At 46.4% G+C, this 27,392-nt stretch overlaps 1 protein-coding gene across 1 annotated transcript; it reads right to left on the bottom strand.

Moving 5' to 3' along the window:
* Positions 1-52: 52 nt before the first annotated feature.
* LOC112241587 (E3 ubiquitin-protein ligase TRIM21) lies at positions 53-26,609 on the bottom strand. Its single transcript, XM_042315466.1, is given in 18 exon segments — positions 53-1,260; positions 1,461-1,532; positions 1,534-1,637; positions 7,037-7,063; positions 7,203-7,256; positions 8,448-8,492; positions 8,590-8,634; positions 8,740-8,784; positions 8,896-8,946; positions 9,053-9,103; positions 10,407-10,545; positions 10,752-10,829; positions 11,176-11,331; positions 13,894-13,989; positions 14,274-14,857; positions 18,640-18,811; positions 19,108-19,164; positions 26,312-26,609. Coding segments are annotated over 16 exon segments (2,061 nt in total). The 5' UTR covers positions 18,779-18,811; positions 19,108-19,164; positions 26,312-26,609; the 3' UTR covers positions 53-885.
* Between the last annotated feature and the right edge of the window lie 783 nt (positions 26,610-27,392).

Below are 27,392 nucleotides of genomic sequence, written 5' to 3' on the forward strand. Positions count from 1 at the left end.
CATACGCAATCCATGTCTCAGTTGTCACAAGGCTTAAAAATCCATATTTATCCTGTCTCCTCCCCTTCATCTACACTGATGTAAGTGGATTTAACAAGTGACATCAGTAAGGGCTCATAGCTTTCACCTGGATTCACCTGGTCAGTCTGTGTCATGGAAAGAGCAGGTGTTCTTAAAGTTTTGTCCACTCTGTAGAATACGATGAATAAAATGACTGGCTCATAAAGGATTCTTTGTCTTTTTGTTTGTCTCTTGGTCTTACTCAGTGGCTCCCAGTCCACATAGTTTACATTTGGTTTATTGTGGACATTTTTCAAAAACTGGATTGTAATGTACAAGTAATATGTTTTATTTGTAATGACTGTGGTTATGTCACAAATAGCACACTATTCCCTATAGTAATGCAATACATAGGGCCCATGGGGCTCTGGTCAAAGAAGCAGACTATATGTGAATAGGGAGCCATGTGAGACACATATGACCCTATATAGACAGATTCATCCATCGTGTGATAAGGACAGATGGTGAAATCATTAATTCTCAGACTGATGGACTGTAGTGAGTTGTATTGGTCAAAATGATCATTCCAATCCAGACTCAGTATCCAGATTATCCATTGGTCAGCTCCATAGAACACAGGAGGTCATTATGAATGGTTCTAAGGGACTGTATTTCATTCCAGAAAATTGTTCCCTCTCTTCTGGCCTTGTTCCCTTCCCTATGTTGACATGAGACATCTGGGTATATTGGGCGCATCAGCTATAGCTTCCACCATATTGCTTTGACCTATCCAGTCCCGTCCAATTGGCTCAGTGGAGAACATTGAACAAGGACAGACGGAAGGAAACTACCTTTAGGAATGAACAAAAAAAACTAAAACCCATCTCAGTCCACCAGAGGCATCGAGACAGGACAAATGATGAGCGGCGCCTCGTTCCTGCCAGACTTATTGGTGCAAGGGCTGAAGAAGGGATGAATGACATCCGAGAAGCTGTCGGTGAATGTATAGATGAGCATCTTAGCTTCCACGTTATAGAAGGACACCTGTCCCTTATCACAGTCTATGTAGACCCCTATACGGTTGGGTTTGTGGTTGAGGCCCAGCGCTGTCGACGGTTCCGTTCGGAATGCGTAGTCCTTCTTATCCCGGAGACTCAGGAACCAGTAGCCGTGGGCGGGGCTTACTATGATCTTCCCTTTCCTGTTGATGGAGTGGCTAGCCACGCCCAGGTCCCAGTCCGTCTTCCCACCCACCTCCACCTACGAATACAAATCACCCAAAATCATAATCAATACACTACAATACAACATCATGCAATACAACAACACTGGAAGGTGAGCACATGTATATTCACATCATCCCTGGCATACAGTCCCTCCATCTATCAGGCCCCATTATGAGCCACTGTTCTTCAGCCTGATGGCTGTTGGAATGAAACTAGCCCTGCTTCTGTTCTCACCTCCCAGTAATGGCGTCCCGAAGAGAAGGCCTGGCGCCCGAGGACGCAGACCACACGGTCAAAGCGCTCGGGGGCCGTCCGCCACGGGCTGGTAGCGGTCCCAGCAGCGCACCTGCTTGCCGTCGTCGGAGATGAGCAGGCGTGGGTGGGCGGTGAGGGGGTCCAGGGTGATGTCCACTGAGAGGGAGAGGAGGGAAGAGGTAGAAGGGGAGGGGGGGGCAGAGAGAGAGACATACAGAGGGAGAGGGGGGAGAGGTAGAAGGGGGAGGGGGCAGAGAGGAGACATACAGAGGAGAGGAGGGAGGGCAGAGAGAGAGACATACAGAGGGAGAGGAGGGGAGAGGTAGAAGAGGGGGAGGGGGCAGAGAGAGAGACATACAGAGGGAGAGGAGGGAGAGGTAGAAGGGGAGGGGGGGCAGAGAGAGAGACATACAGAGGGAGAGGAGGGGAGAGGTAGAAGGGGAGGGGGGCAGAGAGAGAGACATACAGAGGGAGAGGAGGGGAGAGGTAGAAGGGGAGGGGGGGCAGAGAGAGAGACATACAGAGGAGGGGGGGAGAGGACATACAGAGGGAGAGGGGAGGGGGGAAGGGGAGGGGGGGGCAGAGAGAGAGACATACAGAGGAGAGGAGGGGAGAGGTAGAAGGGGAGGGGGCAGAGAGAGACATACAGAGGGAGAGGAGGGGAGAGGTAGAAGGGGAGGGGGGCAGAGAGAGAGACATACAGAGGGAGAGGAGGGGAGAGGTAGAAGGGGGGGGGGCAGAGAGAGAGACATACAGAGGGAGAGGAGGGGAGAGGTAGAAGGGGAGGGGGGCAGGGGCAGAGAGAGACATACAGAGGGAGAGGAGGGAGAGGTAGAAGGGAGGGGGGGGGCAGAGAGAGAGACATACAGAGGGAGAGGAGGGGAGAGGTAGAAGGGAGGGGGGGGAGAGAGAGAGACATACAGAGGGAGAGGAGGGGAGAGGTAGAAGGGGGAGGGGGCAGAGAGAGAGACATACAGAGGAGAGGAGGGAGAGGCAGAGGGGGGCAGAGAGAGAGACATACAGAGGGAGAGGAGGGGAGAGGAGAAGGGGAGGGGGAGAGAGAGACATACAGAGGGAGAGGAGGGGAAGGGGAGGGGGGGCAGAGAGAGAGACATACAGAGAGGGAGAGGAGGGGAGAGGTAGAAGGGGAGGGGGGCAGAGAGAGAGACATACAGAGGAGAGGAGGGAGAGGTAGAAGGGGGGGGGCAGAGAGAGAGACATACAGAGGGAGAGGAGGGAGAGGTAGAAGGGAGGGGGGGCAGAGAGAGAGACATACAGAGGGAGAGGAGGGGAGAGGTAGAAGGGGGGGGGGGCAGAGAGAGAGACATACAGAGGGGAGGAGGGGAGAGGTAGAAGGGGAGGGGGCAGAGAGAGAGACATACAGAGGGAGAGGAGGGAGAGGTAGAAGGAGGGGGCAGGGAGACACAGAGGGAGAGGAGAGGGGGAGAGGTAGAAGGGGAGGGGGGCAGAGAGAGAGACATACAGAGGGAGAGGAGGGGAGAGGTAGAAGGAGGGGGCAGAGAGAGAGACATACAGAGGGAGAGGAGGGAGAGGTAGAAGGGAGGGGGCAGAGAGAGAGACATACAGAGGGAGGAGGAGAGGTAGAAGGGGAGGGGGCAGAGAGAGAGACATACAGAGGGAGAGGAGGGAGAGGTAGAAGGGGAGGGGGCAGAGAGAGAGACATACAGAGGAGGAGGGAGAGGTAGAAGGAGGGGGCAGAGAGGTAGAGAGGTAGAAGGGGGGGGCAGAGAGAGAGACATACAGAGGGAGAGGGTAGAAGGGGAGGGGGGCAGAGAGAGAGACATACAGAGGGAGAGGAGGGGAGAGGTAGAAGGGGAGGGGGCAGAGAGAGAGACATACAGAGGAGAGGAGAGGAGAGGTAGAGAGGAGGGGGCAGAGAGAGAGACATACAGAGGGAGAGGAGGGGGAGGTAGAAGAAGGAGGGGACAGAGAGAGAGACATACAGAGGGAGAGGAGGGGAGAGGTAGAAGGGGAGGGGGGCAGAGAGAGAGACATACAGAGGAGAGGAGGGAGAGGTAGAAGGGGGGGGGCAGAGAGAGAGACATACAGAGGAGAGGAGGGAGAGGTAGAAGGGGGAGAGAGAGAGACATACAGAGGGAGAGGGGGAGAGAGGTAGAAGGAGGGGGGCAGAGAGAGAGACATACAGAGGGAGAGGAGGGAGAGGTAGAAGGGGGAGGGGGCAGAGAGAGAGACATACAGAGGGAGAGGAGGGAGAGGGAAGGAGCAGAGAGAGACATACAGAGGGGAGGGGGCAGAAGGGGGGGGCAGAGAGAGACATACAGAGGGAGAGGAGGGGAGAGGTAGAAGGGGAGGGGGGGGGCAGAGAGAGAGACATACAGAGGGAGAGGAGGGAGAGGTAGAAGGGGAGGGGGCAGAGAGAGAGACATACAGAGGGAGAGAGGAGGGAGAGGTAGAAGGGGGGGGCAGAGAGAGAGACATACAGAGGAGAGGAGGGAGAGGTAGAAGGGGAGGGGGGCAGAGAGAGACATACAGAGGGAGAGGAGGGGAGAGGTAGAAGGGGAGGGGGCAGAGAGAGAGACATACAGAGGGGAGAGGAGGGGAGAGGTAGAAGGAGGGGGGCAGAGAGAGACATACAGAGGGAGAGGAGGGGAGAGGTAGAAGGGGAGGGGGGCAGAGAGAGAGACATACAGAGGGAGAGGAGGGAGAGGTAGAAGGGGAGGGGGCAGAGAGAGAGACATACAGAGGGAGAGGAGGGGGAGGTAGAAGGGGGGGCAGAGAGAGAGACATACAGAGGGAGAGGAGGGGGAAGAGGTAGAAGGGGAGGGGAGGGGGCAGAGAGAGAGACATACAGAGGGAGAGGAGGGAGAGGTAGAAGGGGGGGGGCAGAGAGAGAGACATACAGAGGGAGAGGAGGGGAGAGGTAGAAGGGGAGGGGGCAGAGAGAGAGACATACAGAGAGGAGGAGGGAGATAGAAGAGGGGGGGGCAGGAGAGAGACAGAGGGGAGGGAGGGAGAGGTAGAAGGGGGGGGGGCAGAGAGAGAGACATACAGAGGGAGAGGAGGGGAGAGGTAGAAGGGGAGGGGCAGGGGGGGAGAGAGGAGAGACATACAGAGGGAGAGGAGGAGGGAGAGGTAGAAGGGGAGGGGGCAGAGAGAGAGACATACAGAGGGAGAGGAGGGGAGAGGTAGAAGGGGAGGGGGGGCAGAGAGAGAGACATACAGAGGGAGAGGAGGGAGAGGTAGAAGGAGGGGGCAGCAGAGAGAGACATACAGAGGAGAGAGGAGGGAGAGGTAGAAGGGGAGGGGGGCAGAGAGAGAGACATACAGAGGAGAGGAGGGAAGAGGGGGAGGGGGCAGAGAGAGACATACAGAGGGAGAGGAGGGGAGAGGTAGAAGGGGAGGGGGGGCAGAGAGAGAGACATACAGAGGGAGAGGAGGGAGAGGTAGAAGGGGAGGGGGCAGAGAGAGACATACAGAGGGAGAGGAGGGAGAGGTAGAAGGGGGGGAGGGGGCAGAGAGAGAGACATACAGAGGGAGAGGAGGGAAGAGGTAGAAGGGGAGGGGGGGCAGAGAGAGAGACATACAGAGGAGAGGAGGGGAGAGAGGTAGAAGGGGAGGGGGGCAGAGAGAGAGACATACAGAGGGAGAGGAGGGAGAGGTAGAAGGGGAGGGGGGGGCAGAGAGAGAGACATACAGAGGGAGAGGAGGGGAGAGGTAGAAGGGGAGGGGGGGGGGGCAGAGAGAGAGGACATACAGAGGGAGAGGATACAGAGGAGGGAGGGGAGAGGTAGAAGGGGGAGGGGGGCAGAGAGAGAGACATACAGAGGGAGAGGAGGGAAGAGGTAGAAGGGGAGGGGGGCAGAGAGAGAGACATACAGAGGGAGAGGAGGGGAGAGGTAGAAGGGGAGGGGGGCAGAGAGAGAGACATACAGAGGGAGAGGAGGGGAGAGGTAGAAGGAGGGGGGCAGAGAGAGAGACATACAGAGGGAGAGGGGGAGAGGTAGAAGGGGAGGGGGGCAGAGAGAGAGACATACAGAGGGGAGGGGGGAGAGGTAGAAGGGGAGGGGGCAGAGAGAGAGACATACAGAGGGAGAGGAGGGGAGAGGTAGAAGGGGAGGGGGGGCAGAGAGAGAGACATACAGAGGGGAGGAGGGGAGAGGTAGAAGGGAGGGGGGGCAGAGAGAGAGACATACAGAGGGAGAGGAGGGGAGAGGTAGAAGGGGAGGGGGCAGAGAGAGAGACATACAGAGGAGAGGAGGAGGGGAGAGGTAGAAGGGGAGGGGGCAGAGAGAGAGACATACAGAGGGAGAGGAGGGGAGAGGTAGAAGGGGGGGGGGCAGAGAGAGAGACATACAGAGGGAGAGGAGGGAGAGGTAGAAGGAGGGGGGCAGAGAGAGAGACATACAGAGGGAGAGGAGGGGAGAGGTAGAAGGGGAGGGGGCAGAGAGAGACATACAGAGGGAGAGGAGGGAGAGGTAGAAGGGGGGGGCAGAGAGAGAGACATACAGAGGGAGAGGAGGGGAGAGGTAGAAGGGGAGGGGGGCAGAGAGAGAGACATACAGAGGGAGAGGAGGGGAGAGGTAGAAGGGGAGGGGGCAGAGAGAGAGACATACAGAGGGAGAGGAGGGGAGAGGTAGAAGGGGAGGGGGGGGCAGAGAGAGAGACATACAGAGGGAGAGGAGGGGGGGGAGAGGTAGAGGGAAGGGGAGGGGAGCAGAGAGAGAGACATACAGAGGGAGGAGGGAAGAGGTAGAAGAGGGGGGCAGAGAGAGAGACATACAGAGGGAGAGGAGGGAAGAGGTAGAAGGGGAGGGGGGCAGAGAGAGAGACATACAGAGGGAGAGGAGGGGAGAGGTAGAAGGGGAGGGGGGCAGAGAGAGAGACATACAGAGGGAGAGGAGGGAAGAGGTAGAAGGGGAGGGGGCAGAGAGAGAGACATACAGAGGAGAGGGGAAGAGGTAGAAGGGGAGGGGGGGCAGAGAGAGACATACAGAGGGAGAGGAGGGAAGAGGTAGAAGGGGGGGGGCAGAGAGAGAGACATACAGAGGGAGAGGAGGGAGAGGTAGAAGGGGAGGGGGGGCAGAGAGAGAGACATACAGAGGGAGAGGAGGGAAGAGTAGAGAGGGAGGGGGGGCAGAGAGAGAGACATACAGAGGGGAGAGGAGGGAAGAGGTAGAAGGGGAGGGGGCAGAGAGAGAGACATACAGAGGGAGAGGAGGGAGGGGAGGGGGGGCAGAGAGAGAGACATACAGAGGTAGAGGGGAGGGGGGCAGAGAGAGAGACATACAGAGGGAGAGGAGGGGAGAGGTAGAAGGGGAGGGGGGCAGAGAGAGAGACATACAGAGGGAGAGGAGGGAAGAGGTAGAAGGGGAGGGGGGGGCAGAGAGAGAGACATACAGAGGGAGAGAATAAGTGGGGGAGAGAAAGAGAGAACAGAGGCAGAGAGAAAGAGGGAGAAAAAGTCATCAATCACCAATCAAGAGTTCAATCAGCAGTTTTGTGTCTATAACTAGCAGGAATGTGCTTGACACATGAACACAGACAACATGATACAGGAAGAAGGAAGTACATACCTGCATATTCCTGCACTCTCCTCACCTCTGGAGAGAGAGAGAGAGAGAGAGAGAGAGAGAGAGAGAGAGAGAGAGAGAGGTGTTAAACCATCTAACCCCTGATCAAATACTGTATGTATTATCACATGACTGGGACTTTGAGTTAATAAATTAATCAAAGCCTTACTTGGTTTTGGATTTCTTCCCACTGACTGGTCTGGTTGAGGTTGAGAAAGCCAATCTGGCCAAACAAAAGAGAATACGTGTAATAAAACAATGGGTGGGTCTAATCCTAAATGCTGATTGGTTAAAATCGCATTCCAGCCGGTGTCTATTCCACAAGTTACCACCGGCTAAATCTGTCACGTTAAAATGCCTATTTACTCTGTTCCATCTGACTGCGCAGTCCACTGTCTCATCAGCCCAGCCAGGCACTTTATGAACTTTATCTCCACTATAAAATGCATCTAGACATTCTTTTAGACTAACATTTCGTTTTCAACAGCGGAGATTTGTATAAACCTTGCTGTTGGTCTCTCTGACATTTTCAACATTGTTTCAATATTCAAATTGGATCTCCAGCTGTCCCATGGTAATGAAGGTGTTGGGATTCGGGATGAGACAGACAGGCAGCGTTTCTCAGCCAGTCTAAATCATGAATCAGCTGGCATTAGGTATACAGTATAGCAAGAAATGTCAATTGAAAAAAGGTCAAACGAGACGAAGTGTAGCTAGTTTGCAGTTGTTCCAGCTTCAATTTGAAGTTATTGTGTTGTTGGCTAGCTCCTCTGAACAACAGCGTCCTGATGCCAGGCGAAATCGCGCCTCATTAGCTCATTGTGGTGGATGTATCCAAATAAATGTCACTAGAAAACAGCTTAAACTAATGCTAATGCAGCTACTGTTGATATTCTGGATGCAGTGTTTGACGTGACTGTAAGATAGCCATAGTTGGCAAGCTAGCAAGCAAGGGATACGAAGTTTCCAGCCAGTATGGCAATGAAACATTTAGAATGAACGACTGGATCGCATTCATAGATACAGAACTGAACGACTGGGTCGCGTCTCTGACAACCGAACTGATAGAATGAACGACCAGCCGGCTTGGGTAGCAACCCTAGATCTGTGTCGGCTTATATCTTGTGGAAGGATGAAATAGTTTGAATAAATTAATCAAGTTAATGCTTTTAATGAAAATATGTCAATCGTTATTTGAATATGTTAGTAACCTGTTGTATAAAAGTGACAATGCCCTCGAAGCCGGTGTTTGGAGGATATATTTGTCTCGGGCCTAACAACACCTGTGCCAATTTATCCTCCAAACACCGCCTTCTCGGTCATTATACCTTAATTAGACACTTTATGTATCATTGGTAACTGACACATATGGAATGGGCCTGAGCGTGTGAAAGAAACAGGAATGAATCCAAACCTGGACTTCCTACAGAGTGTTCTGGTGGAGGTGGAGAACGCAAACCTGGCAAAACAGTATCATGTAATCAAATACAGTGTTATTATTAGAAACAAATGGAAAGGGATGAGTGTGACAGAAGCAGCCGTGAATTAAATCTTACTTGGACTACTTCTTCCCAGGGACTGGTCTGGTTGAGAAGGTAAATCTGGCCAAACAAAATAGAATACAGGAAATCAATTATTGTATGAATTATTATACATCTGTTGGGTCTGTGAGTGTGACAGAGACATGAATGTTATCTTGGACTTACTTGGACTATTTCTTCCGACAGCATGGTTTGGTTGAGAAAGCAAACCTGGCCAAACAAAAGAGAATCAATCAAATCAATACCGTGTAGATTATTAGACACACAGAATGGGAGGAGCTGGGACTTTGAGTGTGACACAGACATGAATGAAAATCATACTTGGACTACATCTTCCCACAGATTGGTCTGGTTGAGGTTGAGGACGCAACCCTGGCCAAACATAAGAGAATGCATTAATCAATATCAGACACATCTTAGATCATAATTAACACTAAAAGATACAGATGGGATGGTACTTTGAGCGTGTAAACCTTACTTGGACTATATCTCCCCACGGATTGGTCTGTTTGAGGTTGAGGACGCAGACCTGGCCAACAAAAGACAATGCAGTGTATGGGTCTATAGGTTCTCAACTGGTTTTGCCTTGGGACCCCAAATTAACCAGGTTGTCTGTCACGACACAATATTTGCATTGGGAAAAATAATCTGCAAAATATAATCTGAAAAACTATTTTGAATTCTGTATTGATTTTAAATATAGCAATTATATGACAAGGGAACAACATTCCCACCTCTTTCATTGTCAATAAATACATTTTGCCCATGTTCTTGATGAAGATTGTTAATAAACTCACTGGTTTGAGACAACAAAATCAACCAAAATAGTGCTGCTAATAGCTTTATATTGAAAATACTGTGATTGAAGACAAACTGTTCAGAGATTAAATTATTTAAAAAAAAATGTAAGTTCATTATCATTTATTCACACTCTCTACCTGGTTTAAATTGTTTAAGTTCAGACTGGAGTATTTTTTTATTACATTTTTTATTTATTTTACTGACACACACACAACCCATTCAAAACCGCTTGCGACCTAAATTTGGGTCACGACCCACCAGTTGAGATTCGATGGTCTACATCATCCTCTACATATTGTATTGTAGCCTTTTCGTGTTCATAAAGTAAAGTTAGACCGTCTCAACACTACAGTATTGTAGCCTAGTCGTGTTCATGAAGGAAAGTTAGACCATCTCAACACTACAGTATTGTAGTAGTGTTCATAAAGTAAAGTTAGACCGTCTCGACATTACAGTATTGTAGCCTAGTAGTGTTCATGAAGTAAAGTTAGACCATCTCAACACTACAGTATTGTAGCCTAGTAGTGTTCATGAAGTAAAGTTAGACCATCTCAACACTACAGTATTGTAGTAGTGTTCATAAAGTAAAGTTAGACCGTCTCGACATTACAGTATTGTAGCCTAGTAGTGTTCATGAAGTAAAGTTAGACAGTCACAACAATACAGTATTGTAGTAGTGTTCATAAAGTAAAGTTAGACCATCTCAACACTACTGTATTGTAGTCTAGTCATGTTCATAAAGTAAAGTTAGACCGTCTCAACACTACAGTATTGTAGCCTATTAGTGTTCATGAAGGTAAGTTAGACAGTCACAACACTACAGTATTGTAGCCTAGTAGTGCTCATAAAGTAAAATTAGACCGTCTCAACACTACAGTATTGGTGATATTCTTTATTTGTCACTTGCAACAACCCAGCGAGCAAAAGTGGTAAAATCTTGACGTAATTTCAACCAGTTTTGCCCACTTTGAAACTGATAGTACTCATAGATAGAATGTATAGGAGTTCTACAACGGTCAGCCATAACTCACAGATCTCCGGCAGTCTCTTGAGCTCCTCCTGAAACCGCTCCACCATTTGATTGACAGTCAGAAGCACCGCCCCTGAGGTGAGGTCAGAGGTCACAACAGCATCCGACCAATCCCTGGTCTGAGGCGGGGTGGAGAATGTCTGAGAAGAGGAATAAAGAGAATGGAGGAATAAATTCATTAGAAAAACAAGTAGCAAGATCATTTTAAATGAAGAGAATGGAAAGGAAAAGTACCTCTTACCTTGTAACTAAGGTAACTAAAGGAAAAAACGGTTTCAAAAAGGTAGAAATTGTTGAAAAGGATGAATAAAGACAAAAGATGTGATGAACAGAAAGAGTCTCTAACCTTGAAGAAAAGTACGTAGTCGTCAGACTGGGCTAGCTGGGTGAGGGTAGCGCTTCTCTTCCTCAGCTCAGAGATCTCCTATGATAGGAAAGAAAAGACAAGAAATACTTTATTACTAATAATCCCAGAGGGAATTGGTTTGTCAACCATTGCAGCAACACAGTCACAAAGACAACAATCACCAATATCAGTAGCAAAAAAAGATAGCGGCATGAATGTATTTTATTGATCACCTACTGAAGATGTAAATGAGCTGTTTACCCAAATCTAGTACAATGCATCACATTTCATGTGATTTAAGTTTTAATAATATTGTGTCAACTCTGCCTTCGCTGCTATTGATATTATTGTCCTCTTGATGAAATAAACCATTCTCTCTGAAATAAACCATTCACTCAAATAAAATTAACGAATAAAAAGAGACCTGCTCTAGGTCTCTGATGAGGGTCTGTCCTTGGTGCTGTGCAGCCCGCTGTGACATCTCTATCACCTCCAACAGCTCTGCCTGGCTCCTCTCCACAGAGCTCACCAGGGCAGAGAACACATGCATGCTGCCTGCTGTCTCATGCTCCGCACACACCTGGGGGAGAGAGAGAGAGAGAGAGAGAGGGAGAGGGAGAGGGAGAGGGAGAGGGAGAGAGAGAGAGATGATGAGGGAGAGAGAGAGAGAGAGAGAGAGAGAGAGAGAGAGATGATGAGGGGCAGGGAGAGAGAGAGGGATGATGAGGGGCAGGGAGAGAGGATGGAAAGACAAAGAGGGGAGGGAGAGAGAGAGGGAGAGAGAGGGATGATGAGGGGCAGGGTGAGAGGATGGAAAGACAAAGAGGGGAGGGAGAGAGAGAGAGAGAGAGAGAGAGAGAGAGAGAAAATTAATTGCGAAGTACGCTCTGTGTTCTCTGTGTGTGTACTGTGTCTGTGTGTGTTCTGTGTACTGTGTCTGTGTGTTTGTGTATTGTGTCTGTGTGTGTGTTCTGTATATGTGTACTGTGTCTGTGTGTTTGTGTACTGTGTCTGTGTGTGTGTTCTGTATGTGTGTGTACAGTGTGCTGTGTCTGTGTGTGTGTTCTGTGTCTGTGTGTGTGTACTGTGTCTGTATGTGTGTTCTGTATGTGTGTACTGTGACTGTGTGTTTGTTCTGTGTCTGTGTGTGTGTACTGTGTCTGTATGTGTGGTATGTATGTGTGTACTGTGTCTCTGTTTGTGTACTGTGTCTCTGTGTGTGTACTGTGTGTGTGTGTACTGTGACTGTGTGTTCTGCGTGTGTGTACTGTGTTTGTACGTGTGTTCTGTATGTGTATACTGTGTCTGTGTGTGTGTTCTGTGTACTGTGTTCAGTGTACTGTGTGCTAGCTTCTCTACACTGGCTTCCTGTCAAAGCAAGGGCTGATTTCAAGGTTTTACTGCTAACCTACAATGCATTACATGGCCTTGCTCCTACCTATCTCTCTGATTTGGTCCTGCCGTACATACCTACACGTACGCTACGGTCACAAGACGCAGGCCTCCTAATTGTCCCTAGAATTTCTAAGCAAACAGCTGGAGGCAGGGCTTTCTCCTATAGAGCTCCATTTTTATGGAACGGTCTGCCTACCCATGTCAGAGACGCAAACTCGGTCTCAACCTTTCAGTCCTTACTGAAGACTTATCTCTTCAGTGGGTCATATGATTGAGTGTAGTCTGGCCCAGGAGTGGGAAGGTGAACGGAAAGGTTCTGGAGCAACGAACCGCCCTTGCTGTCTCTGCCTGGCCGGTTCCCCTCTTCCCACTGGGATTCTCTGCCTCTAACCCTATTACAGGGGCTGAGTCACTGGCTTACTGGGGCTCTCTCATGCCGTCCCTGGAAGGGGTGCGTCACCTGAGTGGGTTGATTCACTGTTGTGGTCATCCTGTCTGGGTTGGCGCCCCCCCCCTAGGGTTGTGCCATGGCGGAGATCTTTGTGGGCTATACTCAGCCTTGTCTCAGGATGGTAAGTTGGTGGTTGAAGATATCCCTCTAGTGGTGTGGGGGCTGTGCTTTGGCAAAGTGGGTGGGGTTATATCCTTCCTGTTTGGCCCTGTCTGGGGGGTGTCCTCGGATGGGGCCACAGTGTCTCCTGACCCCTCCTGTCTCAGCCTCCAGTATTTATGCTGCAGTAGTTAATGTGTCGGGGGGCTAGGGTCAGTTTGTTATATCTGGAGTACCTCTCCTGTCCTATTCGGTGTCCTGTGTGAATCTAAGTGTGCGTTCTCTAATTCTCTCTTTCTCTCTCTCTCTCTCTCTCTCTCTCTCTCTCTCTCTCGGAGGACCTGAGCCCTAGGACCATGCCCCAGGACTACCTGACATGATGACTCCTTGCTGTCCCCAGTCCACCTGGCCGTGCTGCTGCTCCAGTTTCAACTGTTCTGCCTTATTATTATTCGACCATGCTGGTCATTTATGAACATTTGAACATCTTGGCCATGTTCTGTTATAATCTCCACCCGGCACAGCCCGAAGAGGACTGGCCACCCCACATAGCCTGGTTCTTCTCTAGGTTTCTTCCTAGGTTTTGGCCTTTCTAGGGAGTTTTTCCTAGCCACCGTGCTTCTACACCTGCATTGCTTGCTGTTTGGGGTTTTAGGCTGGGTTTCTGTACAGCACTTTGAGATATCAGCTGATGTATGAAGGGCTATATAAATACATTTGATTTTTGATTTTGATTTACTGTGTATTGTGTACTGTGTCTGTGTGTGTACTGTGTGTGTGTGTACTGTGACTGCGTGTGTGGTCTGTTTGTGTGTACTGTGACTGTGTGTGTGTTCTGTGTCCTTGTGTGTGTACTGTGTCTGTGTGTGTGTTCTGTGTGTACTGTGTCTGTGTCTGTGTACTGTGTGTACTGTATCTGTGTGTGTGTTCTGTGTCCTTGTGTGTGTACTGTGTCTGTGTGTGTGTTCTGTGTGTACTGTGTCTGTGTCTGTGTACTGTGTGTACTGTGTCTGTGTGTGTGTTCTGTGTCCTTGTGTGTGTACTGTGTCTGTGTGTGTGTTCTGTGTGTGTGTGTGTGTGTGTGTGTGTGTACTGTGTCTGTGTGTGTGTGTGTGTGTGTGTGTGTGTGTGTGTGTGTGTGTGTGTGTGTGTCTGTGTCTGTGTGTGTGTGTGTGTGTGTGTGTTCCAGACACCCACCTGTATATTCTCCAGTGATGTCCTGATGTCCTCCACCTTCTTTTCTCTCTGTGTGATCATGTCCCTCAGCTCTGCCTCTGTGATTTCCAACTGAGACTGCATACAGAAACAGACCGGAGTCAACATACTGCAATGTACTTATTCCGTATTCCTAGTATGTACATATCTACCTCTACCTCGAAGCATGTGATTAACACAATTTAAATATGTTTCAAACACCCAGTCTCTTTTGTGTAGAGTTGATTAAACTGACTATATAGCTTTGGTTAATACAGTATGTTTTCATTTCTACAGTAGTAGCATTGCAATTGGAGTACCCTACATCTCCATCAGAATTAGTTCACACACCTCTGCTCCTCCACCTCTGTCCCTCTCCCTACCTTCTTAATGAGCCACTCTCTCTTGGCTGGTATAACCTGGTGTCCATGGTGCTCTCCCTCCATGCACACGGCACACCCACACGTCTGGTCTGTCCGGCAGAAGAACTCCAGCCCCCTCTGGTGTTCAGGACAGAGAGGCGCGTCGGTGGAGGAATCAGCCGGCCCGCTCAGGGTGTATCTGCGTGGGACAACAGGAGGGGCGGGGGACGAGAGGGCGGTGGTGTTGGAGGAGAAGGGTGAGGGCGGGTGGGGGTGGAGGACGGGCGGAGGGGTTCTGGAGTTCGAAGGTCGTTGGAACCTGGTCTTCATCTCCAACAACAAATCCCCAGGCATCACACCCATCCCTGGGGGTCTTGGAGGGACCGGAGGACGCTCAACCCCGTATGACACCCCCTCATTTCCACCGCCACCCCAACCTTGACTCTCAATCCCTCCTTCAAACACCATGGCCCCCCGGTCCAATCCGTCCGCCATCTTCTTAAACTGCTCGGTGATCTCCTTCAGGGTGCGGTTGATGTGAAGTTCCGGCCTCTTCCTGAAGCTCTCCTTACACAGCGGGCACACACACGTCTTCCCTCCTCCTCCTTCAACAACAAGTTACAGTTCATTTCATTCATTCACATGGTGGAATACATTTGATCTCTGAATGGGGATGTGATGAAATAGGCCTACTAATAGGAAACAACCAATAAGGTTGCATGGATGTAAGTTGTTGCATGTATTGGGCTCATGTACATACAAACAAATGTACATTTATATTTCAGGTAGTGTACAGTATATAGACCTATGTAAACACTTATATTTCAGGTAGTGTACAGTATATAGACCTATGTAAACACTTATATTTCAGGTAGTCTACAGTTTATAGACCTATGTAAACACTTATATTTCAGGTAGTGTACAGTATATAGACCTATGTAAACTCTTATATTTCAGGAAGTCTACAGTTTATAGACCTATGTAAACACTTATATTTCAGGTAGTGTACAGTATATAGACCTATGTAAACACTTATATTTCAGGTAGTCTACAGTTTATAGACCTATGTAAACACTTATATTTCAGGTAGTGTACAGTATATAGACCTATGTAAACACTTATATTTCAGGTAGTGTACAGTATATAGACCTATGTAAACTCTTATATTTCAGGTAGTCTACAGTTTATAGACCTATGTAAACACTTATATTTCAGGTAGTGTACAGTATATAGACCTATGTAAACACTTATATTTCAGGTAGTGTACAGTATATAGACCTATGTAAACACTTATATTTCAGGTAGTCTACAGTTTATAGACCTATGTAAACACTTATATTTCAGGTAGTGTACAGTATATAGACCTATGTAAACACTTATATTTCAGGTAGTGTACAGTATATAGACCTATGTAAACACTTATATTTCAGGTAGTGTACAGTATATAGACCTATGTAAACACTTATATTTCAGGTAGTCTACAGTATATAGACCTATGTAAACACTTATATTTCAGGTAGTCTACAGTATATAGACCTATGTAAACACTTATATTTCAGGTAGTGTACAGTATATAGACCTATGTAAACACTTATATTTCAGGTAGTCTACAGTATATAGACCTATGTAAACACTTATATTTCAGGTAGTCTACAGTTTATAGACCTATGTAAACACTTATATTTCAGGTAGTGTACAGTATATAGACCTATGTAAACACTTATATTTCAGGTAGTCTACAGTATATAGACCTATGTAAACACTTATATTTCAGGTAGTCTACAGTTTATAGACCTATGTAAACACTTATATTTCAGGTAGTGTACAGTATATAGACCTATGTAAACACTTATATTTCAGGTAGTCTACAGTTTATAGACCTATGTAAACACTTATATTTCAGGTAGTGTACAGTATATAGGCCTATGTAAACACTTATATTTCAGGTAGTCTACAATATATAGGCCTATGTAAACACTTATATTTCAGGTAGTGTACAGTATATAGGCCTATGTAAACACTTATATTTCAGGTAGTGTACAGTATATAGGCCTATGTAAACACTTATATTTCAGGTAGTGTACAGTATATAGACCTATGTAAACACTTATATTTCAGGTAGTGTACAGTATATAGGCCTATGTAAACACTTATATTTCAGGTAGTGTACAGTATATAGGCCTATGTAAACACTTATATTTCAGGTAGTGTACAGTATATAGGCCTATGTAAACACTTATATTTCAGGTAGTCTACAATATATAGGCCTATGTAAACACTTATATTTCAGGTAGTGTACAGTATATAGGCCTATGTAAACACTTATATTTCAGGTAGTGTACAGTATATAGACCTATTTATATTTCAGGTAGTGTACAGTATATAGACCTATTTATATTTCAGGTAGTCTACAGTATATAGACCTATGTAAACATTTATATTTCAGGTAGTGTACAGTATACCTATGACATTTATATTTCAGGTAGTGTACAATATATAGGCCTATTTATAAACACCTATTTATATTTCAGGTAGTGTACAGTATATAGACCTATTTATATTTCAGGTAGTCTACAGTATATAGACCTATGTACATTTATATTTCAGGTAGTGTACAGTATATAGACCTATGTACATTTATATTTCAGGTAGTGTACAGTATATAGACCTATGTACATTTATATTTCAGGTAGTGTACAGTATATAGACCTATGTAAACACTTATATTTCAGGTAGTCTACAGTATATAGACCTATGTAAACACTTATATTTCAGGTAGTTAGGCCTATGTAAACACTTATATTTCAGGTAGTGTACAGTAGACCTATGTACATTTATATTTCAGGTAGTGTACAGTATATAGGCCTATGTAAACACTTATATTTCAGGTAGTGTATAGACCTATGTACATTTATATTTCAGGTAGTGTACAGTATATAGACCTATGTACATTTATATTTCAGGTAGTGTACAGTATATAGACCTATGTACATTTATATTTCAGGTAGTGTACAGTATATAGGCCTATGTAAACACTTATATTTCAGGTAGTGTACAGTATATAGGCCTATGTAAACACTTATATTTCAGGTAGTCTACAATATATAGGCCTATGTAAACACTTATATTTCAGGTAGTGTACAGTATATAGACCTATGTAAACATTTATATTTCAGGTAGTGTACAGTATATAGGCCTATGTAAACACTTATATTTCAGGTAGTGTACAGTATATAGGCCTATGTAAACACTTATATTTCAGGTAGTGTACAGTATATAGGCCTATGTAAACATTTATATTTCAGGTAGTGTACAGTATATAGGCCTATGTAAACACTTATATTTCAGGTAGTCTACAGTATATAGACCTATGTAAACACTTATATTTCAGGTAGTGTACAGTATATAGGCCTATGTAAACATTTATATTTCAGGTAGTGTACAGTATATAGGCCTATGTAAACACTTATATTTCAGGTAGTGTACAGTATATAGACCTATGTAAACATTTATATTTCAGGTAGTCTACAGTATATAGACCTATGTACATTTATATTTCAGGTAGTGTACAGTATATAGGCCTATGTAAACACTTATATTTCAGGTAGTGTACAGTATATAGACCTATGTAAACACTTATATTTCAGGTAGTGTACAGTATATAGACCTATGTAAACACTTATATTTCAGGTAGTGTACAGTATATAGACCTATGTAAACACTTATATTTCAGGTAGTGTACAGTATATAGACCTATGTAAACACGTATATTTCAGGTAGTCTACAGTATATAGACCTATGTACATTTATATTTCAGGTAGTCTACAGTATATAGACCTATGTAAACACTTATATTTCAGGTAGTCTACAGTATATAGGCCTATGTAAACACTTATATTTCAGGTAGTGTACAGTATATAGGCCTATGTAAACACTTATATTTCAGGTAGTGTACAGTATATAGACCTATTTATATTTCAGGTAGTGTACAGTATATAGATCTATTTATATTTCAGGTAGTCTACAGTATATAGACCTATGTACATTTATATTAGTGTACAGTATATAGACCTATGTAAACACTTATATTTCAGGTAGTGTACAGTATATAGACCTATGTAAACACTTATATTTCAGGTAGTCTACAGTATATAGACCTATGTAAACTCTTATATTTCAGCTAGTGTACAGTATATAGGCCTATGTAAACACTTATATTTCAGGTAGTGTACAGTATATAGGCCTATGTAAACACTTATATTTCAGGTAGTGTACAGTATATAGACCTATATAAACACTTATATTTCAGGTAGTCTACAGTATATAGACCTATGTAAACACTTATATTTCAGCTAGTGTACAGTATATACAAAGCCACAATACATACCATCCCAGTAGGTGGAGATGCAGTCCAGACAGTAGCTGTGACCACAGGGTGTGGAGACTGGGTTGGTGAACACATCCAGGCAGATAGAACAGATGAACTGATCCTCAGAGAGGAAGCCACCCGACCCGGAGAGAGCCATTCTGGGGAAAATGGTAGAGCTAGTGGTCTGGACCTCTGCAGGGGAAACGGTATGGCTGGCTGGTAGGGCTATGGTAGGGCTGGCTGGTAGGGCTACTTGTCTGGAGCTCTGCAGGGGAGATCGGTAGGGCTGGCTGGTAGGGCTACTTGTCTGGAGCTCTGCTGGGGAGACGGTAGGGCTGGCTGGTAGGGCTACTTGTCTGGAGCTCTGCAGGGGAGACGGTAGGGCTGGCTGGTAGGGCTGTCTGGTACAGGTAGGGCTGGGTAGGGCTATGTCTTGTCTGGAGCCTCTGTCTGAGACAGTAAGGCATGGGACCTACTGGTCTGGACCTCTGCAGGGGAGACGGTAGGGCTGGCTGGTAGGGCTACTGGTCTGGAGCTCTGCAGCTAGGGGGCAACAGAACACAAGTGTTAGGTGTCATTAAAAAGTTTGTTGAGAGGAATCTGCCCAGCCCAGAGGGAGCCTGGCTGGGTCTCACCCACGCTGGGGCTGGAGGCTGGGGCTGGGGCTGGAGGCTGGGGCTGGGGCTGGAGGCTGGGGCTGGGGCTGGAGGCTGGAGGCTGGGGCTGGAAGCTGGGGCTGGGGCTGGGGCTGGGGCTGGGGCTGGAGGCTGGGGCCGGTGAGACGCTAAGGCTGGCTGGTAGGGCTACTTATCTGGATCTCTGCAGCTAGGGGACAGGAGCTCCCAGGTATTAGGTGGATTGAGTATGTGTAAATGTCACTTTTGTTTAGGTAATGTCTGTCAACACTGTATTACATAACACACACACACACACACACACACACACACACACACACACACACACACACACACACACACAGACTGTGTCCTCCACAGAGGAACATTTGTCTCAGTCAAGCATGGCTGCCTGTGAGATAATGTAGAAGAATGTGGTCTGTGCACTCTGACTGATGTTTACCCTCGTTAGCTCACACAGTAGGCCTGTATCTGTCACATCAGACAGGGGGTGGAATGAAGTAGGACCGGTAGCACAGAGGAGACCTCAACCAGCGCTGATACTGTCGCCTATGGCAACATGGTAAAACAACCTGGTCTGGTTGGAGAAAACAAGGATCAATAGGCCTTCAGGCTGTTGTTAGGCCACAGCCTCTGCCTGACAGGAAACATCTTTAAACATGCACTATAATTAGGCAATATGTTTAAAACACAAAATAAGACTGCTAGTAATCCTCACTTACTCGTTTGCACTCTGTAACCTAAACTGCTATTTGGGGCTCACACAATGTTACTTTCCCAAATCACTACCTAGACAATGTCATTACCACCCAGCCTAAGTCATGACCACCCAGCCTATGCCATGACCACCCAGCCTATGTCATGACCACCCAGCCTAAGTCATGACCACCCAGCCTATGTCATGACCACCCAGCCTAAGTCATGACCACCCAGCCTATGTCATGGCCACCCAGCCTAAGTCATGACCACCCAGCCTATGTCATGACCACCCAGCCTAAGTCATGACCAACCAGCCTAAGTCATGACCACCCAGCCTATGTCATGACCACCCAGCCTAAGTCATGACCACCCAGCCTAAGTCATGACCACCCAGCCTATGTCATGACCACCCAGCCTATGTCATGACCACCCAGCCTATGTCATGACCACCCAGCCTATGTCATGACCACCCAGCCTATGTCATGACCACCCAGCCTATGTCATGACCACCCAGCCTAAGTCATGACCACCCAGCCTATGTCATGACCACCCAGCCTATGTCATGACCACCCAGCCTAAGTCATGACCACCCAGCCTAAGTCATGACCACCCAGCCTATGTCATGACCACCCAGCCTATGTCATGACCACCCAGCCTAAGTCATGACCACCCAGCCTAAGTCATGACCACCCAGCCTAAGTCATGACCACCCAGCCTAAGTCATGACCACCCAGCCAATGTCATGACCACCCAGCCTATGTCATGACCAACCCAGCCTATGTCATGGCCACCCAGCCTAAGTCATGACCACCCAGCCTAAGTCATGACCACCCAGCCTATGTCATGACCACCCAGCCTAAGTCATGACCACCCAGCCTATGTCATGACCACCCAGGGTAAATCATGTTCTTCAGTACTTATTATTATCTTTCATTTGTTTATGGTTAATGTCAGTAGCAATACTAGGGTGCCACATGTAAAATATCCATATGCACTCACTCACTCACTCATACACACACACACACACACACACACACACACACACACACACACACACACACACACACACACACACACACACACACACACACACACACATACACACACAGAGAGAGAGCTCATGGGGTTTAAGGTCGAAGAGAGCAATACAAATTTAAATTACGTCATAATTTCTCAACGTTTGTACGGACAGATGTAGTCTATTGAATCTCATTATAGAATATGCCCAAATGCATCCTCCAATTACAACATCTGCCTATACCCACACATATTGTCTCAAGAAAAACATCTATATTTTGAATGAAGTTGGACGAAATGACCTTCTATATTTCCACCTAATACAGCTACTTACTTTCTTTTGCAGCTCTTCCTCAGAAGCAAACTGGTCAGGCATAACTTTCCACTCCAAGGTTACCTGGAATTTTGCCTTTCAGGATTTGAAAAATATGATTGGTTAACCATTGGCCTATGACATGTCTTGCGCTGCACTGGGCTGCATGGCATGTCAGATCTTAAACATGACTGAAGAACATGTGTTTACCATCACCAGTAGGTTTAGGCTACCACATCCTCACGATATTATATATATTTTCATAAGCGCAATGTGACCGCAAGTGACAGGTCAGGTCAACGTGAAATCAATGACATAATACTTCCATTTCCATCATCTATTGGATGCAGATAAATGTACAGAGCTGGCTATCAAAGACACGTATTTTGTGGGACAAGACTCGCAGTCACACAGGACTTAAAGTTGATAGAACTCAAAATGTGGTAGACTACTATATAGGCCAACACACAAGGGACCAGGGCCAGATTAATGCAGGAGATTACCAGGGCAGAAGCCCCTGGGGGTCCCAGGCCAGTGGTGGGCCCAGGCTGTGGTGGGACCAAGACAGAGATTTTTTTTTAATATACTTTAAAAAAATATATATATAATAATAAAGGAAATATATTATGTATCTATTATTTATCTTAATATTACATATCAGGGGTACTTAGCTCTTACCCTTCGAGGCCCGGAGCCTGCTGGTTTTCTGTTCGACCTAATAATTAATTGCACCTTCCTGGTGTCCCAGGTCTAAATCAAATCAAATCAAATGTTATTGGTCACATACACATGGTTAGCAGATGTTAATGCGAGTGTAGTGAAATTCCTGTGCTTCTAGTTCCAACCATGCAATAATATCTAACAAGAAATCTAACCATTTCACAACAACTACCTTATACACACAAGTGTAAAGGAATGAATAAGAATATGTACATATAAATATATGGATGAGCTATGGCCGAACGGCATAAGCAAGATGCAGTAGATGGTATAGAGTACAGTATATACATATGAGATGAGTAATGTAGGATATGTAAACATTATATAAAGTGCTATTGTTTAAAGTGACTAGTGATACATTTACTACATCCAATTTGTTATTATTAAAGTGGTTTGAGATTTGAATCAGTATGTTGGCAGCAGCCACTCATTGTTAGTGATGGCTGTTTAACAGTCTTGATGGCCTTGAGATAGAAGCTGTTTTTCAGTCTCTCAGTCCCAGCTTTGATGCACCTGTACTGACCTCGCCTTCTGGATGATAGCGGGGTGAACATGCAGTGGCTCGGGTGGTTGTTGTCCTTGATGATCTTTTTGGCCATCCTGTGAGAGGTGGTGTAGGTGTCCTGGAGGTAGTTTGCCCCCGGTGGTGCGTTGTGCAGACCTCACTACCCTCTGGAGAGCCTTACGGTTGTGGGCGGAGCAGTTGCCATACCAGGTGGTGATACAGCCAGACAGGATGCTCTCGATTGTGCCTCTGTAAAAGTTTGTGAGTGTTTTTGGTGACAAGCCACATTTCTTCAGCCTCCTGCGGTTGACGAGGCGCTGTTGCGCCTTCTTCACCACACTGTCTATGTGGGTTGACCATTTCAGTTTGTCCGTGATGTGTACGCCGAGGAACTTAAAACTTTCAACCTTCTCCACTACTGTCCCGTTGATGTGGATAGTGAGCAGCTCCCTCTGCTGTTTCCTGAAGTCCACGATCATCTCCTTTGTTTTGTTGACGTTAAGTGTGAGATAATTTTCCTTACACCACCCTCTGCGGGCCTCACCTCCTCCCTGTAGACCGTCTCGTCATTGTTGGTAATCAAGCCTACCACTGTAGTGTCGTCTGCAAACTTGATATTTGAGTTGGAGGAGTGCATAGCCGTGCAGTCATGGGTGAACAGGGAGTACAGGAGAGGGCTGAAATGAGTTAGGGCAGTGTGCAGTGTGATTGCGATTGCGTTGTCTGTGGACCTATTGGGGCGGGAAGCAAATTGGAGTGGGTCTAGGGTGTCAGATAGGGTGGAGGTGATATGATCCTTGACTAGTCTCTCAAAGCACTTCATGATGACAGAAGTGAGTGCTATGGGGCGATAGTGGTTTAGCTCAGTTACCGTAGCTTTCATGCGAACAGGAACAATGGTGGCCCTCTTGAACCATGTGGGAACAGTAGACTGGGATAGAGATTGATTGAATATGTCAGTAAACACACCAGCCAGCTGGTCTGCGCATGCTCTGAGGACGCGGCTGGGAATGCCGTCTGGTCTGGCAGCCTTGTGAGGGTTAACACATTTAAATGTTTTACTCACGTTGGCTGCTGTGAAGGAGAGCCCGCAGGTTTTGGAAGCAGGCCGGGTTTTGGACTTTGTCTCTATACTGACGCTGATCTTGTTTGATTGCCTTGCAGAGGGAATAGCTACACTGTTTGTATTTGGTCATGTTTTCGGTCGCCTTGCCCTGAGTTAAAGCAGTAGTTTGCACTTTCAGTTTTGCGCGAATGCTGCCATCAATCCACAGTTTCTGGTTGGGGAAGCTTTTAATAGTCGATGGGGGTAAAACGTCACCGATGCACTTGCTAATAAACTCGCTCACCGAATCAGCAATTACATCAATGTTATTGTCCGACGCTATCCGGAACATATCCCAGTCCACGTGATCGAAGCAATCTTGAAGTGTGGAATCAGATTGGTCTGACCAGCGTTGAACAGACCTGAGCAGACCTGGCTGGGAGCAACAAAAATGGAGTCGTGGTCAGATTTTCTGAAAGGAGGGCGAGGAGGGCTTTGCTTGCGTCGCGGAAGTTAGAGTAACAATGATCCAGAAATGTGCCAGCCCGGGTCGCTCATTCATTGTTTTAAGATTAGCCTTATTAAAATCCCCAGCTATAATAAATGCAGCCTCGGGATATGTGGTTTCCAGTTTACATAGAGTCCATTGAAGTTCTTTCAGGGCCGTCAAGGTGTCTGCGGGGATATACACGACTGTGATTATACTTGAAAAGAATTCTCTTGGTAGATAATGCGATCGGCATTTAATTGTAAGGAATTCTAGGTCAGGTGAACAAAAGGACTTGAGTTCCTGTATGTTGTTATGATGACACCACGACTCGTTAATCAGAAGGCATACACCCCCTTCTCTCTTCTTACCAGAGAGATGTTTGTTTCTGTCGGCGCGCTGCGTGAAGAAACCAGGTGGCTGTACCGACTCCGATAACATATCCTTAGTGAGCCACGTTTCCGTGAAACAGAGAATGTTACAATCTCTGATGTCTCTCTGGAAGGTAACCCTTGCTCGGATTTCGTCTACCTTGTTGTCAAGAGTCTGGACATTGGCGAGTAGTATACTCGGGATTGGTGGGCGATGTGTCTGTCTACGGAGCCTGACCAGAAGACCGCTCCGTCTGCCCCTTCTGCGGCCCATTGTCCTGGGAGGTGGACCAAACAGAGGATCCGCTTCGGGAAAGTCGTATTCCTGGTGGTAATGTTGGTAAGTTGATGTTGCTCTTATATCCAATAGTTCCTCCCGGCTGTATGTAATAAAACTTAAGATTTCCTGGGGTAACAGTGTAAGAAATAATACATTAAAAAACTAAGTACTGCATAGTTTCCTAGGAACGCGAAGCGAGGCGGCCATCTCTGTCGGTGCCGGATCCAGCCACAATCAATAAATTATAGGGGATCAATGAACAAATGCAGTGGAACTGGCTTTGAGATCCAGAGTTGAGTTCAAGGGTTATATATTATATGTACAGTATGTATGTGGTATATAATTAGTACTTTTTTACTGCAACCGCCAACCACAGGAAGACTCAGGAGCTCTCAGTGAGTGTAGACAGCCTGCTGCTGCCTGCTGCCACTCTGATAATCATCAGATGGGGGAGGAGAAGAGGTAGGGGGTTGGCCCTGCCTTGATTGGGTAACTGATTATTAACATTCAAATAAACTGCATAATAAATTATTGTGACTGATCAATTGTGAGTCAGGGGCTGGGATCGAGCCTATAAGGGGGCCCAAGAGGCACATCTTTTTAAATAAAAATGATGTTCTTTTTTTATTTATTATTATTTGTTTTTATCCGACCACAGGAGGCCGCGCTCAATGTCGGAACTCATTTGAAAGCACTGAAGTCGGAAGTCCTTTTTTTCTATTCTGTGTAGCCTGAATGTAGCTCTTTAGAACAGTGTGTTCCCATGAATTGCATTTTGGAACATTGACACATAACCTACTGCTGAGTGCGCATTGCTGTGCTTAAAATGTGCAGAAGTAACAGCTCATTAACATTTTAAGCTGAACGTTCTAATCTCTTGCGTTAGCTTTAATTGACAGCGTATTATTGTTATGTGTTTTGTATGTACAGTAGTTGTATGAATTTAGATATATCCTCCCAGAACTGTCCCAGAGTGTTTGAATCTTCCCAGACATTCCAGACATTTTATCATCGCCGGGACAACAGGACACCCTTCATTTCGGAGCCCTGCCTATATACTGTACTTAGCTACCTACGGGAGAAATATCTAGCTGGCTAGAAGGAGCTAGGCCTACTGTGGAATAGTACTAGGGAAATAGTCAGTGTTTTTGAGTTTACTCTACTGCTAGCTATTGTTAGCTAGATATTTAAGTGACATCTATGTTGAGGCCTAATGTAATTAGATATTGAAGGTGACACATGCAAAGTAGCTACGTCTTCCTGGTCTCAGTACTTCTACATTTTTCAGGACTAAGTTTGGGTCTCCACCTGAGACTTTCCCCACATTTACATATGCTTAGGCTTTCTTCACAGATTCACATGGCTCCTCCTGGTGTATATTTAGAGAATGGAAATGAGCTAGCTCCAATGTAATATTATCATACCAAGTCTGATAAAGTGTAGCAATTCTACAAACTAAGCACCACTGACAAACCCACTTGTGATCCATCATGTGACAGGTGTACAATAGGCTAGTATTGGAGAAACACACACACACAATGCACTGGCCCACATAAAAATATATGCAAAACGTTTGCTTATTAGCTAGGACTTTATCATTTTGAGATGGACCTAGTACCTGTTCTGTGGTCCTTGAGACTTCCAAGTGGATAATGTCCAGTGTCCTGTCTTCTGTCAGTCTTCCCCTCCTCTATCTTGTTGTTCCTTGTTACACACTTTTCCCCTTTTCTCACTTTCTGTCTTTTCCTCACTGCTCACAACAGGTATCCAGAGTTAAACTGAGGTTGTTGTCATCATGATGGAGTAACTGCAGACTTTACAGTTGGTTCCTTCCTCCCTCCCTCTGCCAATCCAACCAGCCAGACAGGTGTGCCGACCAGGTTCAGGTATGCGTTTAATTCTCTCTCTTTCTCTCTCTTTCTCTCTCTCTCTCTCTCTCTCTCACTCTCTCTCTCTCTCTCTCTCTCTCTCTCTCTCTCTCTCTCTCTCTCTCTCTCTCTCTCTCTCTCTCTCTCTCTCTCTCTCTCCTTTTCCACACCTGTCTGACATCCTCTAAAGGATTTGTAAGGATTAACTCATGGCACTGTTCTACCAGTACCTCGCTTTACTCTCTCGCCTAAACTCCCATAACTGAGGTAGCATTTTCCCAGAGATGGTGGCCCCTTGACGCACACAACCGTATTACATGTGTTTACTCTTGAGTGAGAGAGTGGCGGGCGGTGTAGGTCTAATAACATATCATTAGGCTTGCGAGACACAGGCTACACCTGTTAAATGTTATCACGAGAGGTAAGGCTTTTGTGGTTCCGAGCACATTCAACTACAATTGGTGTCCTGTCTTGGAGGAAAAGTACACAGAGCTTGAAAAATGTAATCAAATCAAGTTGTAATTGTCACATGCGCCCAATACAACAGGTATTTGATTTGACCTTACAGTGAAATGCTTACTTACGAGCTCTTAACCAAAAATGCAGTTTTAAGAAAATAACCCCAAAACAGTAAGAGATAAGAATAACAAAAAATTAAAGAGCAGCAGTAAAATAACAATAGCGGGGCTTTATACAGGGGGTACCGGTTCAGAGTCAATGTGCGGGGGCACAGGTTAGTCAAGGTAGTTGAGGTAATATGTACATGTAGGTAGACAGATCTTACCACCCGTTTTACTGGTTCTCCTATTCAAGTCCCCTTCAGGATCCGCC

This window comes from Oncorhynchus tshawytscha, unplaced genomic scaffold, assembly GCF_018296145.1.
Source record: "Oncorhynchus tshawytscha isolate Ot180627B unplaced genomic scaffold, Otsh_v2.0 Un_contig_6231_pilon_pilon, whole genome shotgun sequence".
Classification (NCBI taxonomy): domain Eukaryota; kingdom Metazoa; phylum Chordata; class Actinopteri; order Salmoniformes; family Salmonidae; genus Oncorhynchus; species Oncorhynchus tshawytscha.